The following is a 19,205-nucleotide window of genomic DNA, read 5'->3' as shown; positions in this document are numbered from 1 at the left end:
CTGGATCAATTGAAATGTGCAAGACTGAGATCGATTGATTTTTTTGTTAGGTAAGGGAATCAAGGGATATGGAGCAACAGCGGGTAAATGGATTTGAGGGACAGATCTGCCATGATCTAACTGAATGTCCTACTCGTGTTCCTATGTTCCATTCTCAACTACCCTGTACAGTACAACCAGCCATCCATACAGACGACCTAGTTAAAACTATCACAGGTTGAGCGAAGTCTTCTAAGAAATCAATCACTTCCCATGCAAATGAATGCAATATTCGAGCTTCATTTAACGTACATTAAAAATGTATCTGTGAAAGTAAATTCTGTTCATTATTATTTTGGAGAAGAAATGGATCTTATTTTTAAAATTGAAATTTTAATCCAGGCTAGCACGAAACAGAATCCATATTATACTTCAAACAAAAAAGCATCATAATAAATCAAGAATACTTAACATACAGCAAGAGAGCTTTGGTTGTTATGGCAGGGTCATCAGGTCGGCAGCCCTTATATTCCTCTACTTCTTTTTCTAAAGATAACATCTGCCTCTGAAGCTTGTTTCGCAATGCTGGAAGTGTCTCTCGAATGTGGTTAGTCAGTTGCTGCAGAAGTAAATAAAAACATTGAACTGTACAATCTTCAGGAAAAAAGTAGATATTTATACCAAGCCAGTCAAAATAGACAACTTTAAATGAGTCGCAAAATTATAATGTATCCTTCACAAAACATTTTTGATTTAGTTTATATTTGATAAGTAAATGAAAGTGAAAGCGCAATGAACCTGTTGCTCTTCTATTGGAATTATAGAACAGCATTTTTGTAATGAAATTCAGGCTGAGAAATATTAAACTGAGATATAATTGACTTTTTAGGGCAGCAAAAGTAAGCACTGGGGAACTGCATGATGCAGTGCATTACGCTCTCTTCATCTCTCTGAGCAAGGATTGAATCCAGCCAAATTGATTGGATGAAAGCCTGCATCAAATTGTAAGAAACCTACATGAAATGGGAAAAATAAAAAGCAAAATACTGCAAATGCTGAAAATCTGAAACAAAACCAGAATAAAGATTCAAATACACAGCAGGTCAGCCGGCACCTGTGGAGAGAACAGGCAGTTGATGTTTTGGGTTCATGCCCGTCTTCAGGGCTGAAAAATAAAAGAAGGACAATTGAATCAAAAGGGAAGGAGCGGAGGTAAAAAAAACAAAGAGCAAATATCGGTGAAATGATCGTTGGATGATATAACATATCGGCCCGGAATTTGTGGTCAGCGGCGAAGTGATGGAGATCACCGCTGACCTCGAAAAAAGTTGCCCACAGAGATCTCACGATCTCTGTGGTGAAAACCCGAGGTTTCTCAACGTTAAACTGATTGTAGCACTGTCAAAACGATATCCCCAGCGCAGAATAGCAGTAATGTCATCAAGCTGTCTAAGCAGCCAATCACTTTGAAGAATTCGCACAACCAGGAAATAAAAGGCACTGATTTAATTAATTTTTTAAACATATTACAGAAAGTGAAATAAAGATTGGGACCTATTGGGTTAAGGTAGAAGCTGAAATATCATAAACAAACTTTAAAAAATGTTTTTAAATTATTTTAAAAATCTAATAATTTTTCTATCATAATGGAGAAATTTGACATTCCACAAATATAAAATTCATTTTTCAGGGTCAGAAATGGTTAAAATGCCATTAAAACCCTAGTCAATACGCCATTAAAACCCCAGTTACACCTATTTCAACAAGGTTTAACTTTTAATGCGGTGTTTAAGAGCATAATTAGATTAGAAAAGTTTAAGTTTTTGTCAGTTCAACTGATTTCACTGATTGCCAGCTGTGGGGAGTTCCACAGCTGTGGAGGAGCAGGGAATGACTGACTGCAACTTCAGGATTTCCGTGATTATCTGCTCATGCGCTAAATCCTGAAGTTACAGTCAGCTTCAGAGGGGTAATGATGGCTAATGCTGACAGTTCGGTCATCATTACCACTGCAAAATCCAGACCATTATCTCAGTAAAGTAATGGAAAGGAGAAGCAATAAAGAAACAAAGGACGTGTGAAGCGCTACGGAAATGTGAGTCCCAAAGAAGAGATGGGAGAATGTGGGAAATGGAAAACATAGAAAATCTGAGGGATCAAGTTTGAAATGAATCTGAGGGATCAAGTTTGAAATGAATCTGAGGGATCAAGTTTGAAATGAATCTGAGGGATCAAGTTTGAAATGAAAACAGACCAGTTTAGAAAAATGGGACCATCATCACTGAAAAGAAAAAGAACAGGCCAACAGGGAGGACACAACCTCTCGCCAGCACTGTGTCTAACAAAGAGTCTTTTCCCCCCCAATCTCTAGATTAGATATTGTTCTTGAAGCTTGCACAGAGTATTAAATAGAGATTGAGCACTCTTAACACAGTTCATTTCGGTGCAGGCCCACAGATCAAAACTCAATTCAACTCAAATTGGCAATCTCACTCAAAAATGCCATGTGCCACCACCCTGTACAAAAGGAACTCCATCCCCTCTTTACCAGCAAATGAGCCTACCTAACCAGATCGAACAATCGGTTCATATTAATCTTGGGAAGGTAAACACAATAAAGATGAACAATCTCCCCCTACCTCGCACACCCCCGCCCGCCTTCTCTACCTACTTCTGAAGCTGCCCGTCAAGATAGCGGCTCAAGTATTCCGCAACCTAGATAGTTGAATCTTTATGTTCCTTCCGACCGTAAAAAAAGCTGCCAATACAACGCAAATGCGTCCAATTCCCAAAACAAGAGCTAATCTCTCAAACTTCAAAAACTAATACTGGACAGCTCAGATCCAAGTGACTGCATTCTGGCCCCTGGTACACTCTCTCCCCATCGAATATAACCCATGGCTAAGAATGAAGGCTGATTTCCCCTTTCCAACTCCCCTACCATTCATACAGCCGCAGATGAAGCCAACAGAAAGACAGAAGCACCCTATTATCACTACAACTCTCAGTCTGGAATCAGGTCTGTCCCTCCCTAAAAATCACAGCAGGTATATCAACCCTTTCCTTAATAAGGCAGAATGGGGAGCTCCCAGGCTCTCAGCTGCATGCAGAGCCTGCCATGAGAAAGCAATTATCAGATTAGGCTAGCTCTTCCATGAGGGCCAACTAGCTAGCTGGCTGACAAATTTCACGTCACTCAATAGGACCAATACCACTATCTCCAGATGTAGCACTACCTCCAGAACCCTGCAATACTGCATAGACTAGTATGAGCCAATACCCTTGGAAGTTTTCCTCAACTCTCCTACAGCTTCTTATACGTGCAACCCAGCCTTTGTACCATTCTATTCTCAAGACCAAGGACAGAAGGTCTGAAGGATGTCTGAGAGCATGACTAAGGCTAACCATTAAGCAAGCACGAATGGCCCTAAACACCATAATTTGCAGCAAAATGCAGAAGGGCCAATTCAAAATCGTATTGAACTTGATGCATCCTGCACGTGCTCCACAAATTCCATGTGAGATGGCTGCTGGAGATGCTGTCCAGAATGGCTGAATACAGGGGTATGCCCCTCCAGGAATTTTCTGAGCTTGGGGTTAAAGCACATTGGTGAAACAGATTATGCTTAACACTGTATTTGGACATGTTCTATTAGGTCTGATTACAAAGTTTAGTAAAAGTGTGCCATTCCTTAGTGTTGTATCCGTGTGTTAATGGAGACACGGAATGCAGGAGTTGGTTTAACAGGTGTTTACTGAACAAAGTCTGGAGGTGAACTAAAAGATACAAGACGCTATACAGGCTTATATACCCGAGTGGTCACTACCGGTATTACAGTACACAGGGGCTCTTAAAGGTACATACACTACAATTCCTCCCCTTTTAGATAATTAGTACATAACATTTTAAGTAATCATTAATTAACATGTTTACAAGAACAATAATCTACACATTTGCTGCAGTTAATCAATTATAAGTCAGTCTCTCTGGAGGCTTCCTGACTCGGTCCGGATAACGCCTCGGTGGTGTAGTAGTTTTCGGTGGTGTAGTAGGTTCTTTTGGCAAGGTCGATTCGGCTTGAATGCCAGTGTCGGGTTCTTCTGGTTCCAGTATCACCGGATCGGAGGTAGATACTATGGGTATCTCTGCTTCATCATTAGGCGTATAGAGTTGTGGTGTAGGTTGTCCCTTTTCGGATGACTCTATGATCTGGTCAGCATGGCGCCTTATTATGCTTTCACCAATGTCCACGGTATACATCAGCGGTCCTAGTCGTGTGCAAATAGTTCCAGGCTGCCATTTCTCGGTACGGTAGTCCCGGGCCAAAACTTGTTGACCTATCTGGAAGGTTCTAGTTGGCCTTTCATTCATGCCTTGAAATTGCCGGTTCTCTACGTCCCTTCTGATGTTTGGCTTGATCAAATCCAGCCGGCATCTTAGTCTTCTATTGAAAAACATCATGGCGGGAGTTTGGTTTGTAACCACATGTGTTGCATTCCTGTATGCAAACAAGAAGTTATCTACCTTATGTTGTAGATTTATGTCTTCATTACCCATGGCCTTTATGGCCTTCTTGAAGGTCTGGACAAACCTTTCAGCTAATCCACTGGTGGCGGGATGGTATGGGGCGGACGTGTAGTGCTTAACCCCATTGTTTTTTAAGAACTTCCTGAATTCTTCGGACACAAATTGCGGTCCATTATCAGAACAGATCTGTTCAGGCAGCCCATTCCTGGCAAATATGGTCCTTAATACTGTGATGGTTTTTTCCGTGGTGGTGGAGGACATCTTTATTACCTCCAGCCACTTGGAGTGTGCATCAACCGCGATTAAGAACATTGAGTCCATAAATGGACCAGCAAAGTCGATATGTACCCTTTGCCATGGAGATGAGGGCCACTCCCATGGATGTAGAGGGGCTTGTGGTGGGGCGTTTTGGACCTTCTGGCATCCTAGACAGCTCTTGGTCATTTCTTCGATGTCTCCATCGATACCTGGCCACCACACAAACGCTCTGGCTAGGTTCTTCATTTTCACTCCACCCAGATGCCCCTCGTGAAGCTCCTTTAGCACTTTATCCTGGAGTTTGGGTGGAATCACCACTCTGGATCCACACATCAAGGTTCCTCGGCACACTGACAGCTGTTCTCTTCTTTGCGAGAATGCTGGCAACAGTGGTTCGCCATGTGCTGGCCATCCCTTCACCGTTAAATCGTAGACTCGTGAGAGAGTCGGGTCATTTCTCGTTTCCTTTTCAATGGTAGAATTTGTTATTGGTAGACATTCTACCATGGTTGAGTGGAACATCTCCACTGGGTCCACTGTAGGTGCCTCTTCTACCGTTGGCAACGGTAGGCGCGATAAACCGTCAGCATTCCCATGCTGTTTTGATGCTTTGTATTCTATGTCATATTGGTGTGCCCCTAGGAAAAGGGACCACCTCTGTAGCCTTTGCGCTGTCATAATGGGAACGCCCTTTTTAGGGTTGAATATGGAGACGAGGGGTTGATGGTCAGTCAACAAGGTAAATTTTTGTCCGTGTAGGTAATGGTTGAATTTCTTCACTCCCCACACCAGGCTGAGTGCTTCCCTGTCGATCTGGGCATAGTTACGCTCAGCTGAGTTCAATGAGCATGACGCAAAAGCTATCGGCCGCTCCGAGCCATCAGGGAATCTATGCGATAATACCGCTCCTACGCCGTAAGGGGATGCATCGCACGCCAGTCTGATTGGCAGTGATGGGTTGTAATGAGCCAACACTTCCTTGGACGTGATCAAGCCTTTGCATTTATGGAAGGCACGTTTACAGTCTTCACTCCATTTCCAAATTACTCCCGTTTGTAGCAGTGCGTTAAGAGGGTGCAGAACAGTTGACAAGTTCGGTAAAAATTTATGATTGTAATTTATCAATCCCAGGAACGACCTTAATTGTGAGACATTTTCAGGTGCTGGGGCTTTTATGACCGCTTCAATTTTTTCAGGTGACTTATGCAACCGTTCTTCGTTAATTATATGGCCACAATATGATATTTGTTTCTGGAAAAATTCGCACTTGGGGCGATTTGCTCATAGGCCCCGTTCTCTCAGCCTAGTGAGCACCTGCTCCAAATTGGCAAGGTGCTCATTGTCGTTTTCTCCTGTTACAAGGATGTCGTCTAGGTAGCATTGAGTCCCCGGAATACCTTGCAGGACTTGCTCCATAGCTCTTTGCCAGATAGCTGGAGCTGATGCTACTCCGAAAACCAGTCGATTGTACTGGTACAGGCCTTTGTGTGTGTTTATCGTGAGATACTTTTTAGAGGCCTCCTCAACCTCCATCTGTAGATATGCCTGTGCCAAGTCAATTTTGGTGAAACGTTTCCCTCCGGATAGTGAGGCGAAAATATCTTCTATCCTTGGAAGAGGATACTGTATCGTGTGAAGGACCGGGTTTACAGTCACCTTGAAGTCCCCACAGATGCGAATTTTTCTCTGTTCTTCAGATTTATTATTATTCAACGTTTTCTTCATGACCGGGACGATGGGTGTTGCCCACTCGCTCCAATCTACCTTGGATAACACGCCTGCTTTTTCCAAATTCTCCAGCTCTGCCTCGACTGCTGGACGAATTGCGTATGGCACCGGCCTTGCCTTAAAAAACTTGGGAATTGCCGTATCTTCCACTTTTATTGAGGCGGTGACGCCTTTCAAGGTTCCTAGTTCCTGTTGAAACACTTCTTTGGCGTTAGCCAAGATGTCTTTTAATCGTTCAGGTATGACGTCATCATTTTTTTTCTTACTGGTCACCGTCAGTGCCTGAATGGAGTGCCAGTCTAAACGTATCTTCCTGATCCATTCACGTCCCAACAACGGTGGACCACCATCTTGCAGAACGTATAAATACAACTTCTGTATTTCCTTGCCGTTGTATACAACAGGCACCTTTATTTTCCCTCTGGGGTATACTTTCTGCCCCGTATAGGTCTTCAAGATAATGGATGTGTCTTTCAAAGGTATATGCGGAAATAGCCGCTCGTAATCCCGTCGACTTATGACGGTCAGAGCTGATCCTGTATCTAGCTCCATTTTAACTGGGGACCCCGCTATCGTGAGGGTAACCCAAATGGTCTGGTAATCTTCTTTGGCAATTACATTATGTAATTTGAGACAGCTTAGTCTCTTGTTTCCGGAGTCGCTATCGCTCTTCTCATCTTCGGAGCTACTGTCCGTCATCATTTGTACCTTTCTGTACTTTTCCTTATTGATTTTTTTTCTGTCAGTGGATTTTTTGTTTCCAGATCGGCATACACGTGCAATGTGTCCCATCTTTCCGCATTGCCTGCATGCTTTTTCCTTGAACCAGCAGTCCCTCTGGTCATGGGTGGATCTGCCGCAGCGATAACATCTCTCAAAACCCCGTGTCATTTCATGGGTGCCGAAGTCCTGTGGCTTTTGCTGTAGCTCTGCAGCTCCTCTTGCTGCTGCTTCGTATGATACAGCCACACTGAAAGCCTTGTCCAGTGTCAAATCTTTCTCAGAAAGTAGCCTTTTCTGTGTTCCTTCACTTAGGAGGCCGCAGACGAATTTGTCTCGTAGAGAATCTGCCAGTCCCGCCCCGAATTGGCAGTGCTTTGACAGCTTTCTTAATTCGGTGAGGTAATCAGCGTTACTTTCATTCTTGTGCTGATTCCTCCTGAAGAATTTGAATCGTTCCGCTATCAGCAGCGGTGTTGGGTTTAAGAGCTCCTGTAGGGTATCAACAATCTCCTTAAAATTCTTGTCCATCGGTTTGGCTGGAGTGATTAAGTTTCATAACAGCCCGTATGTCCTTGCGCCCATCAGATTTAGAAGTACCGATGCCTTTTTATCATCCTCTACTTCATTCGCTGTGCAATATACCTCCACTCTTTCCACATATGTGGTCCAATCCTTTATATCACTATCGAAAGCAGTAATATTGCCAGTCTTAGGCATCCTGAAAATCAAAAATGGCGCCTCCCGCACTTTCCTTTCTTCCCTGCCGAGAAAAAATGGTGCCTCCCGCGCTTTCCCGCCGCTGCTGACAACGCTGTTCTCCGCGGTTTTTATTTACACAGATATTTTTAATAGTTGGAGACTCGTTCCCGCCGGACTCTCTGGGACTTTTCCCTCCCTCTGCTTGGTCCGAACGCCGACCTGCTTTGCAGCGCCGGCCGTCTCCCGAGTGCTCCACCCTCCGTCTCTGTTTGCCTCCGCCTTCCGACTCGCTGCTCGGCCCCGCTGCAGAGCCACCCGATCGAGCCCCAGCCCGCCGCCCAGGAAGGATTAGTGCAGTACCTGCCACCAGCCCGGCTAGCTGGTGAAACCACAGTTTTTTTTTCTTCGACCTTCGTCTTAGGAATCGATCTCCTTGAGGTGCTGCCGAATTGCAGGTAAGTCCGTTTCCAATTCGTCGCCACTGTTGTATCCGTGTGTTAATGGAGACACGGAATGCAGGACTTGGTTTAACAGGTGTTTACTGAACAAAGTCTGGAGGTGAACTAAAAGATACAAGACGCTATACAGGCTTATATACCCGAGTGGTCACTACCGGTATTACAGTACACAGGGGCTCTTAAAGGTACATACACTACAATTAGCATTGACACCATCCTTCAGCTTGAAGAGAAAATAATTAAGCAATATGTACTTGTAATTATCTTTAAAAAAAAACTATGAATCGCATCTTTTAGCCAAGGATCATGTACCTCAAATATAATATCCATAGGCACTATATTACATAAAATACATAGACAGTAAAAGACATAACAAGTTGTTTAGCCCAACCAGTCCATGTTAATGTTTATTCTCCACATGAACTGTTGGCCTGATCCGATATGCTCACCCTGTGCCCATAACCCTCTTTATCTCTGTTGCAATCACGAGCTCTGGTAGTGCATTCCACAGCCTCGCAACATCTGGGTAAATAAGTCTCCCCCGCCTGCTGTCCAAAATCTCTTACATTTAATCTTATATCTATGTCCCCTTATTCTAGATTCCACAACCACCGGAAACACTCTGTTTCTACTCTGTCAGATCCCTCCATAATTTTAAACATCTCTATCAAATTACCCATAATGTTGTTTGTTTTAATGAAAGCAATCCCAATTTTTAAGTCTTTTTTCAGATTTGTATTTCCTCATACCTGGCAGCACCCTAGTGAATCTGTGCTGTACCCCCTCTTTTACATCAACATCTTTCCCGTACTGTGAAGCCCAAAACTGCTCAAAGTACTCCAATAATTGTCTTAGTAAGACCGTATATGGATTCACCATTATATCTCAACTTTTATACTCTATACCGCTTGCAAGTATACCATTTTTATGGCGTTATCCACTTGAGGTGCTGCTTTTAAATGTGAATTCAAACTGCAAAATCCTTGTGCTCTTCCACACGACCTAGCCTTGCCATATTCAAGTTTATTAATTGCTTTTGAGAAACTAAAACATACCAGCTTACATTTACATTTACTGATACTGAAGCCCATCTGTCACTTTTTTCCCCATTATCAATATTTCCTTGCAGCTTCCTTTGTCCTCAGAATTACTCTGCCTTCTATTTTGGTATTGTCTGCAAATTTAGACACCACTCCCTCTAACCTTATATCCAAATCACTGGTGTACAGTGAACAGAAGCAGTCCCATAACACAACCCTGTGAGACAGTGCTACCCACTTCCCATCCACTCTGAGGAACTGCCCTTAACTCCTACTCTCTGCTTCCACTGCCCTAACCAGTTTTTAATTCCAATTTGCTAACCTCTCCTAATTCCATACCCATTAACCTTCACTAACAGTCTCCTATATGGTACCTTGTCAAAGGCTTTCTGAAAATCCATATACGCTACATCCACTGCATTTCACCATATCTGTCATCACCTCAAAGAACAGGTTTGTCAAGCATGATCTTTCTTTCTGAAGTTATGTATAGTGAAGTTAATCTGTGATATATAACTTGAGTTGTCAATTTATAATATATACATTCTAAAGAGGTTGATTTGTCAGAATTTATTATTATTTTTATTCGTTTATGGGATGTGGGCGATGCTGGCAAGGCCGGCATTTATTGCCCATCCCTAATTGGCCTTGAGAAGGTAGTGGTGAGCCGCCTTCTTGAACCGCTGCAGTCCGTGCTGAAGTATTTGAAAATTTCATACATCTCCTGCCCGCCGCCCCCCCGCCCCGCCGAAGATTTATTTGGTTTTTAAAAGAAACCCTGGTCAGACTGAGTTTTAAAATCCAGGGCACAACAAAATGGCTGCGGTCAGACCTCGTGACCGAAAGCCTGTCAGTTTCAATTCGGACCCTGGCAAGCTAACAGCTTGTGCATTTCAATGTCTGCAGCAAGGAGATCACGAAACCAGACAAGACTTTTGCATATGCATTGGGGACAAACCAATTACAATCAGACCTACGCATAAAGGCCATCAAGGTGTTTGCTCAAACAATCAAAATAATCAGCGGGGCCATCGAGACTGGGCTGGCCCCCATCAAAGAACCTGATGGACAAAGGAGAGCAGTTGCAGTGCCGGCAGGAACCGATTACCGGCCATCCAAGTCGATGGGCCAAGATCGATACCTTTTGTTTAATTCCAGCCCGCTCAAATCAGACAAAAGAATGAGCTGATTGAGCGTAGAGATAAGGGCTACCGAGGGGGGGGTATAACTAGCCTCTCGAGAAGCCATTCGCTCTCTCTCGCCTCGCCTCCTGCGCCCTGCCTCACCATCAACCAAGGAAAAAGACCATCGAAGAAGAGCCCGTCCAGAGAGGTAGGATACCCTGTCAGAGACCTTTTAATTACTGGGGTATCTCTACCTGGACAGTGAAGTATGTGCAACAGCGGGACCACGTGACATCGGCAGGCAACAGGGCAAAGGGGCAAGGCTTTCTTTCAACATCTCAGACCGCTGAGCATTATACTTCTGACCCATCGCAAGATAATCTAGCTAGGTGTAGAGGGTGGGAGTTAAGGGGATTGCTGAATTGTCATTTTAGCCATTTTCCCTCGATGTGCCGTTTCTCCTCCCCTGTTAAGTGTAAGTGTACTGCATTCATATCATCCTTTTGTATAGTATTGTTATCTTATTTTCTCTGTTAATAAATTTTGGGTTTTCTTTGTACCAAACCACTGGTCTGCTCGTTTGTCTATATCGCTATCTGCCAATAAGTCCGGGAATCAGAACTAAGGGGTGAGCGATCTGAACCGCTCAGAGATAAAGCAGCCGGATACATAACCGACTGGCCAAAGCAAGTAGCAAAACCCCCTACAGAATGGCGACCGGCAGCAGGACCCAGGCAGCAGTGTGCGATATAGCAGACAGTGGTGCGGACAAAGGAGCCGTAATGGAAGAGAGGTTGTCCGATTATGTGTTTAGAAAGGTGAATATCACCAAGAAGTGGATACTCACCCTATTACAGGCTGAGCGTCCCATAGATGCAGCCGCCCAGTGGACGGCCAGTAAACAACATAAGGGGTCAATAGAGAAAGCAGTGTGGCTTATGTGCTACAAGAAACAGGTCCTACTGTTGGACGGAGTTGTAGCAGCACAGGCTGCCAAGCTTAAGAAATCAGCCCTAGAAATCCAGGACAAGGAGATAGAGATACAGGATAAGGCTTTAGCAGAGGAGAAATTGATAGTGGTGCTTCAGGCGCTAAACCAAGAAAGAGTGCAGATGGCAAAAGAACACCAGGCAAAAATAGAGCGCCTGGAGAGCCGGGTCGCTGAAGTTAAGAATAATACAAGAGCAAAAATAGAGCGCCTGGAATGCCAGACCGCCGAAGTCAAAGGTAGCGCAAGGTACAAGGTGGAGTGTTTGGAGTTCCAGGTCAGAGAGGCAAGAGGTAGTGAGATAAGGTTACAGGACACAACTGCCCGCCTAACCCAAGAGATAAGAGAACAGGAGGAGAAGGTTAAAGAAGTAAAGGCAGCATATAGGCTGGCTTGTGACCGAGGCTTTGAGGAAGCAGACAATGGCAACTGTAGGGAAGAGATAGAAACCTTGAGTATGGCTTTAGCAAGGGCCAAGGGGATGATATGCCTTATCAGCCCAAAGGCAGGCCAGTCGGGCTTTACCGGCAACCCAAGCAGAACGGTCCCACAGGCAGCGCAAAGAGATGAGCCAGCAAGGGAACCAGAGGTTTCACGGCCACCACCCATAGCTCCGAGCTTTCAGGAGGTCTGGCAGCATAGGGGGGTGGAAGGTGAAGTGGTAGGAGAGGTACAGCAGCCCCCGCTAGGTAGGCCGGGGCCGGTGTACCCCCTCCGACAACGGAGGTACGGCCCGCCCGGCGATGACGACGAACAAGGAGCCGTCCAAAACCAGTTTGTGGCACATCATGGCACCCAGCAACTCAGGGCCATGGTTAGTCACATCCCCAAGCTCTCCGAAAAGGGAGACCCCTCACTGCGTTTTAGAGAGATGGAACAGGCAGCTTGCGTTAATGACTGCGATGACGCAGAGCAAGCCAAGATGCTGCTGTTTTCTCTGGAGGGTAAGCTCCTCCAGACCCTATCAGATGAATGTAAGAAGGGGCAGAAGGGATACAATGACTTAAGGGATGAGGTATTGGAGGCCATGGGTATGAATGACGGCAGCCCGTTTGCCCGTGTAGAAAGAACGGTACAGCTCCCAGGGGAGTCCTCGCAGGCGTTCACAGACAGGCTGTGGCCAGTCTACCGGAGGGCGTGCCCGGGAATGCCGGCACGAACGTTCATGGACCAAGACCAATTGGCCCACTGGCTCCGTTGTCTAATGACAAACTGCCTGCCCCAAATCCGAGCCCAGGCTGCGGCCTGGTTTGACCCCCGTAGCCCCCAGACCACCGAGGAAACGGTGCTCTGCCAGCTCACGATAGCATTAAAAAATATAAGGGGTATCGAGACGCCCCAACCCAAGGGGAAAGTCCATGAGGTTAAACCTGGGGGCCAGAATAAGAAAGAGTGGCACCAGGAGAGAAACCGTCCCTCCCAGAATAAGCTGAACTGTTGCGGGTGCAGGAAACACGGCCACTGGCGAAAGGATTGTAAGAATCCCTGGAAGGAGAATAAGGGGAGGAATTCACCAGCCCCAGCCCAAAAGGCAGGGCCAGGTATCCCTCCCGCTGCGATCGAGCCACTCCTGGAGTCGATACAGTCCCTACGATCTCTCCTCCTGGCCAGCCAGGGGAAAATAGCTGCCACCACCGGTGTTGTAGTTCCCTCAGCCCCATCTGACTCCCAGCAATGACTGGAGCCCGCTCAGCCTGTCCACCTGTGTGATCTCCGGTATGACGGATGGGAGAGGCCGCTCGTGCAGATGGAGGTAGAGAAGGTTAAAGGGACTTATCTGCTGGATACGGGAGCATCGTGCACCGTGATCCACGCAGCTAACCCCACCACCTCACCTCTGTCTAGCGGGGTTCCATGCGTCCTATCGGGATTCACAGGCAAGGAACAGGCGGGAGCGTTCTCCAAGCCGCTCTCAATCCGGCTGGGCACGCTCCAGACCAAGTGGACGTGCGTCCTGGCGAGGTGGGAAGCGGAGGGAGGCAAAGGGATCCTAGGGGCCGACTTTATCGTGGGCCACGGGATCCTCGTGGATCTCCGCAATCATTGCCTCTGGGGAGCCGACACGGGTAAAGAGGGCGGTGTGGTAGTCATCCCAGGAAAGGAAGGGAAGGGGACCCTGTGTACTGTGAAGCCAAAAGAGGGTTACAACCTCGGGCTCATGGTCGATGGTGTCCCGAGGGAATTCCAGGCATTCGTGCAAGCCCACCTGGCCGCGTTTGCCACGCACAAACACGACTGCAGGAGGGTCACCGGGTTTGAGGTCAGAGTAGACGGGGACCCCATGGCCCAGCCCCAGAAGCAGTATAGCTTCCCCCGAGAAGCAGAGGCCAACATGGAAGCAGCCGTGTCCTCTATAGTACAGCAGGGAGTGTTGAGGCCCATAGCCACCCATGTTAATTCTCCGCTTTGGCCGGTTAAGAAACCGGACAATTCATGGAGAGCCACGGTGGACTATCGGGTGCTCAACAACAATATCTCCGCGTGTGCCCCCACAGTGGCAGCAGTGGCCAACCTCATCGGAAGTATTCCAGCATCTGCGACCACGTTCACGGTGCTGGATATTTCAAATGGGTTTTGGTCCATCCCTTTAAGGCGGGAGGACCAGTACAAATTTGTCTTTACTTTTAAAAGGCAACAGTACACTTGCAACTGCTTGCCACAAGGCTTTCATAACAGCCGCAGCATCTTCCACCAGTGTATGGCGGATAGTTTAAAAGAATTTAGTCAGCCCACCCAGTTAGTGCAGTATGTGGATGACCTGCTTTTGTTTACCGACTCAGTCGGGGAGCACGGCCCGCTGCTGGCCGAACTGCTGGAGCTGCTACAGTGTAAGGGGTTCAAAGTGAACCCGAAAAAGGCGCAGATCGGCCAGCGAGAAGTTAAATTCCTGGGCCTGACCGTCCGCGCCAGAGAGAGAGCCATAGACGAGGTGAGGAGGGAAGCGGTCCAAGAGCTACCGGTCACCAACACAGTGAGAGGTGTGAGGTCGTTCCTAGAGTTAACGGGGTACTGCAGAGACTTCATTGAAGACTATGCAGCCACAGCAGCCCCTCTGCTCCGACTCCTACACAAGGGAGTGGAGTGGTGTTGGGATGAGGGGTGCCAGGCAGCATTTGTCCAGCTCAAGGGGGACCTGCAGACCGCACCAGCCCTGGGAGCCATTGATGGGGGGAAGGAGTTCTTCTTGGAGGTAGCGGCCAGCGGGGATAGTCTCAGTGCTGTGCTGCTCCAGGAGTGGCATGGCAGGCTAAGACCCGTGGTCTACTCCTCCAGAGTACTCACTGATGTGGAGAGGAGCTACTCAATTTGCGAACGGCACCTTTTGGCCACGTATTGGGCTGTGAAAAGATCCTTGATCTTCACAGGCACCTCTCCCATCACCCTCCTCACACATCACACACTCACCCAGATGCTTCTGGACGGGAGAAGTAAAGATGGGACCGTCAGCAGTGCCCGCATTGCGCGCTGGACCCTCCTCCTCTCACAGATGGATCTGAAGGTGAGGGGCCTTTGCGAGCCAAAGCTCGCGGCCAATATGGTATATCCTGGAACAGCCCATCGGTGTTCCATAGAAGGGGTATGGGAGGTGAACATAGGTTTACGGGCCAGATTGCATCCCACAGGCCGCAAGATCTATGTAGACGGTTCCAGCATGGTATCTGCTGGCGAACGACTCATGGGATGTGGAGTTTATGACCCAACGGCAAACATTGCCCTGGTAATCAAGCTCCCCAGAACGATGAGCGCCCAGCAGGCGGAGCTGTCCGCAGTGGTGTACGTCATGACCCACCCCGAAATCTTCCCTACCCCGTACACAATTTGCTTGGACAGCATGTTCGCTTGCAATTCGTGCACGGAATACCTGGCCATTTGGTCTCGCCGCGGGTATACCTCCGCCGACGGGAGACCCTTAGTAATAAAACCCCTGCTGGAGAAAATCCTGGCAGCCGTGGGGGAGGAAGGCGAGATCTTCATCCACAAAGTGAAGGCCCATTCCTCCACAGAACCCCGAGGCCAGGGTAACCAGCAAGCTGACACGCTGGCCAAGGAGGGTGCACACGCAGACACTTTCTGGGACCCGTATGAGTCCGGGCCCGTGGCGGCAGTTAGAGGCAGGGATGCGACCCAGAGGAGCTTAGGAGTAGCATTAGCCCCGGATCTTAAAACGGTCCAAGCCCAGGACCCTGTCCTGAAAACCGCCATCAGCACAGTGAGCGAGGGTAGGAGCATAGAAGGCTCTTACGGCGCAGCGGCCCTCTCCATAAGGGAAGGCATGCTGTTCAAAGAAGAACAGTGGGTAGTACCCCAGCAACACCAGAGGGAGTTCCTTCAACTGGCCCATGAGGGTCCGGGAGCGGGACACCCCGGGCCTGAGACCACTTGGCAACGGGTGGAACAGGCGGGATGGTGGCCGGGACTCCGGGAAGACGTCCGCGAGTTCTGTGTTAGCTGTCTTGTGTGCACTGCAAACAACCCCGACCCCCACAGAAGGAAGGTGCCCATGGGACACGTTAGGAGGGTGGAGGGACCATGGCAGTTGATCCAGATCGACTACATCGGGCCCCTGCCCACCGCCCAGGGAGGCTACAAATACTGCCTCGTCCTGGTGGACGTGTTTTCCAAGTGGGTAGAAGCCTTCCCCTGTAGAACAGCCACAGCACTGGGTACTGCAAGGATCTTGGTATGGGAGGTGTTCTCGCGGTGGGGACTACCCCAGTTTGTAGAGTCTGACCAGGGAAGCCACTTCACCGGCCAAGTCATGCAGAACACCCTTATGCTGCTCGGCATCAAGGGGAAGTGGCACGTAGCTCACAATCCACAGTCCTCAGGGATTGTGGAGCACATGAACTGCACCGTAAAAAAGCTGAGGAAAGAGACAGTGGACTCGCCCCAAAAATGGGCGGAGGTCTTGCCTCTAGTCCTCATGGGGATCCGGGCCAGCCAGTCCAAAAGTACAGGGTATTCCCCATACGAGTTAATGACTGGCAGGGTTATGCGGACCCCCACCCATGTCCTAGCCCCAGTTCTTACCGAAGGGCAGCTTCGGGAGGTAAATCGGGATAAATTCGCCCGAACACTCCTCGAGCGCCTGAAGCAGATTTACGAGCAGGCAGCAGGTAGCATGGGGAAGCAGCACCGGAATAACCGAGCCTAACAAAAGTCACCAATGGGAGATAGGGGACCAGGTAATGGTTAGGAACTACGCCCGAGTGGGGAGTTTAGAGCCATTGTACATGGGACCCTATAGCGTAGTAGATAAAGCCAGCCTCATGGTGTATGCAGTGAAAGTGCCCCGGCGCACAAAATGGTTCCATATCAACCAGTGTAAGCTGTTTAAGCCGGAGGCGAAGAAGCAGGCAGCTGGGATCCAACCCGAGGTTAGAAATCCTCAGCCCACAGTGGGCGCGCACACACAGGCTGCACACGCAGGCGCAGTCGCGTGTGTCAAGGGAGGAGTCCCCCAGCACCTTGTTCAGACCACTCCCCCCCTCCTTTGGGATTCTGAGGAGGAGGAGCCTGAGCCAGATGGCCCCGCCCCCGACCCAGGTTTTGAACCTGGAGGTGGAGACCCTCAGCCACCGGCAGCCAGCGGCGGGAGATTACCGGTCCCCAGTTCAGGTTTGGGAGGGGAGGGACCCCAGGGAGAAGATCCCCAGCCAGCGAGGAATGCGGTCCGAGCAAAAGGTCCGCTCACCAGGGTAGCCCCACCAGTAGCACTTCCTAGGAGGTCCCCTCGGACACCCCAGCCTAGGAAGGCATGGTCGCCGGCTCCCCAGTTTGAAAGGGCAACCTCCCGAGTTAAAGAGAAGTCGGAAGACAAAGGTCCCCAGCTAGCAGCTACAGACTGCAAGGGACCGGAAGTGCAGGTCAGTGCAGCCACGCCGCAGGGAGCAGCCTGCAACAGCCCAGGCAGGAATTAGGCTGGCCGCTCGGAGACAGGCGGCAGATGTATATAGTTTTAGTAGTTTAAGTTTATAGTGTTAAGTTAGGCTATTTTAATTTAATTCTATTAAGGAACAGTTAGTTTCGATTTAAGTATGAAGTCCCCTCCTGGATCAGCAACAAACACCTCGCAGCCCTCCACCCTTTTGAGAATGCATTAAGCCCGTGCCAGCTCCGGAGGCCTACCCAGTCCCAGTGGACTGTGGGCGGTCCAACCACACCATCATGGGGATAGTTGTAAGAATGCCGGTCATGGGCGGGACGGCCCGACCCGCGCAGGTGTACAGGGTGGAGAACATTGGAGTCATTCAGGGGGGTGCATACATTCGTTTTACAGTGGTCCCGCCCTACGTCATAAAGTGGGAGCATGCTATGACGGGCACTGACCTCTCGGTGTGCCGTAGCCGGGGAGCACACATAATCCTGTGTCCCCAGCACTTGAATGCCTATTCCAAACCGCAGTGCGGGTTCAGAGCTGCTGGCGCGAAACCTATAAATTGCACCATGGAGGCAATGGCACAAGGCCATGTTCCCCCCACGCCCCCCCCCCAGGTAGCATATATAGGTGGGACATATTGTATCACCACAGGAGCGCTTCACTAGCAGTACGGACAGCATAGCTGGTGTGTGGTGAGCGACAGCAGTTTCTGTTTCAAACCCGAGGCAGAAGTTCAAGTGGCACAACTACGGATTGTCCCCATTCCTGAACCCTCCACTGTTCACCTCACTGAAAGAGAATTTCACCCACCTGCAGAAATATGTTGCGCATTTCGGTTATCAGATTCCCCCTCTCCCAGAACACCTCACCAAATTGCTAAAAGCCGTTTTAGTGTCACAAAAACACTTCTATACCCTGGAACAGAAGACTGTCCAGATAGGGGCCGACATTTTAGATATTACGACCCCACCCTGGTGGGACGTTTTTGAAAATATAGAGGTCCCATCCTGGATCCGTATGGCATCCCACATCCTGGTGGTGTGTCAGTTAGGGATAGTTCTCTACCTGGTGTGCATCCAGTGTAGGAGAAAGGGTCCCAGATTAGAGTTTAAAACTAAAAAGGTGTGGAAGGAACATTATGCCCGGGTGGAAGAAGAGACACCCGTTTGAGTTTTGCGTTGCATCACTTAAATGTGATGGTCGTTGTTTGTTATTTTTAATAAAGATTGTTTCTTCGTTTCATTGTGTTATTTTAATAAAGATTGTGACTGTTTGACACTACAGAATAAAAATTTTGTAATGTACCAAGTGGTGCAGGGGTGTTGGACCCCCTCCACGCTTGGATTGTTTGTAACGAATCGTATTTGCCATCTGTAGATGCCTGTCATACACCGCGTTTTCTCTAAGTACAGGAAATGTGGGCTGAGGGATTATGGATAGGTAAATACAGGGGAAGGTTATTTGTGGGGGGTCAGAAATTTTGCTCACCTTGGTTGGAAACTTCAAGCAAGTTTCAGTATCCTATGGGGGACTGAAGGATTCGAAAATTTCATACATCACCCCCCCCACTCCCCACCCCGAAGATTTATTTGGTTTTTAAAAGAAACCCTGGTCAGACTGAGTTTTAAAATCCAGGGCACAACAAAATGGCTGCGGTCAGACCTCGTGACCGAAAGCCTGTCAGTTTCAATTCGGACCCTGGCAAGCTAACAGCTTGTGCATTTCAATGTCTGCAGCAAGGAGATCACGAAACCAGACAAGACTTTTGCATATGCATTGGGGACAAACCCAATTACAAT

The 19,205-nt window shown here is 48.2% G+C and overlaps 1 protein-coding gene across 1 annotated transcript in view; it reads right to left on the bottom strand.

The window, feature by feature from the left end:
• dnm3a (dynamin 3a) overlaps positions 1-19,205 on the bottom strand; it is a 452,439-nt gene that overhangs the window by 257,613 nt on the left and 175,621 nt on the right. Inside the window, exon 7 of the mRNA XM_085978004.1 lies at positions 456-598. Coding sequence (XP_085834130.1) covers positions 456-598 — 143 coding nt within the window. The remainder of the gene's footprint in view (positions 1-455; positions 599-19,205) is intronic.

The sequence above is a fragment of the Somniosus microcephalus genome, chromosome 3, assembly GCF_052327205.1.
Source record: "Somniosus microcephalus isolate GS21.2 chromosome 3, FLI_Smic_1.0, whole genome shotgun sequence".
Taxonomy (NCBI): Eukaryota; Metazoa; Chordata; class Chondrichthyes; order Squaliformes; family Somniosidae; genus Somniosus; species Somniosus microcephalus.
The sequence above is the reverse complement of the archived record's forward strand: the minus strand, read 5'-3'. Positions and strand labels throughout refer to the sequence as shown.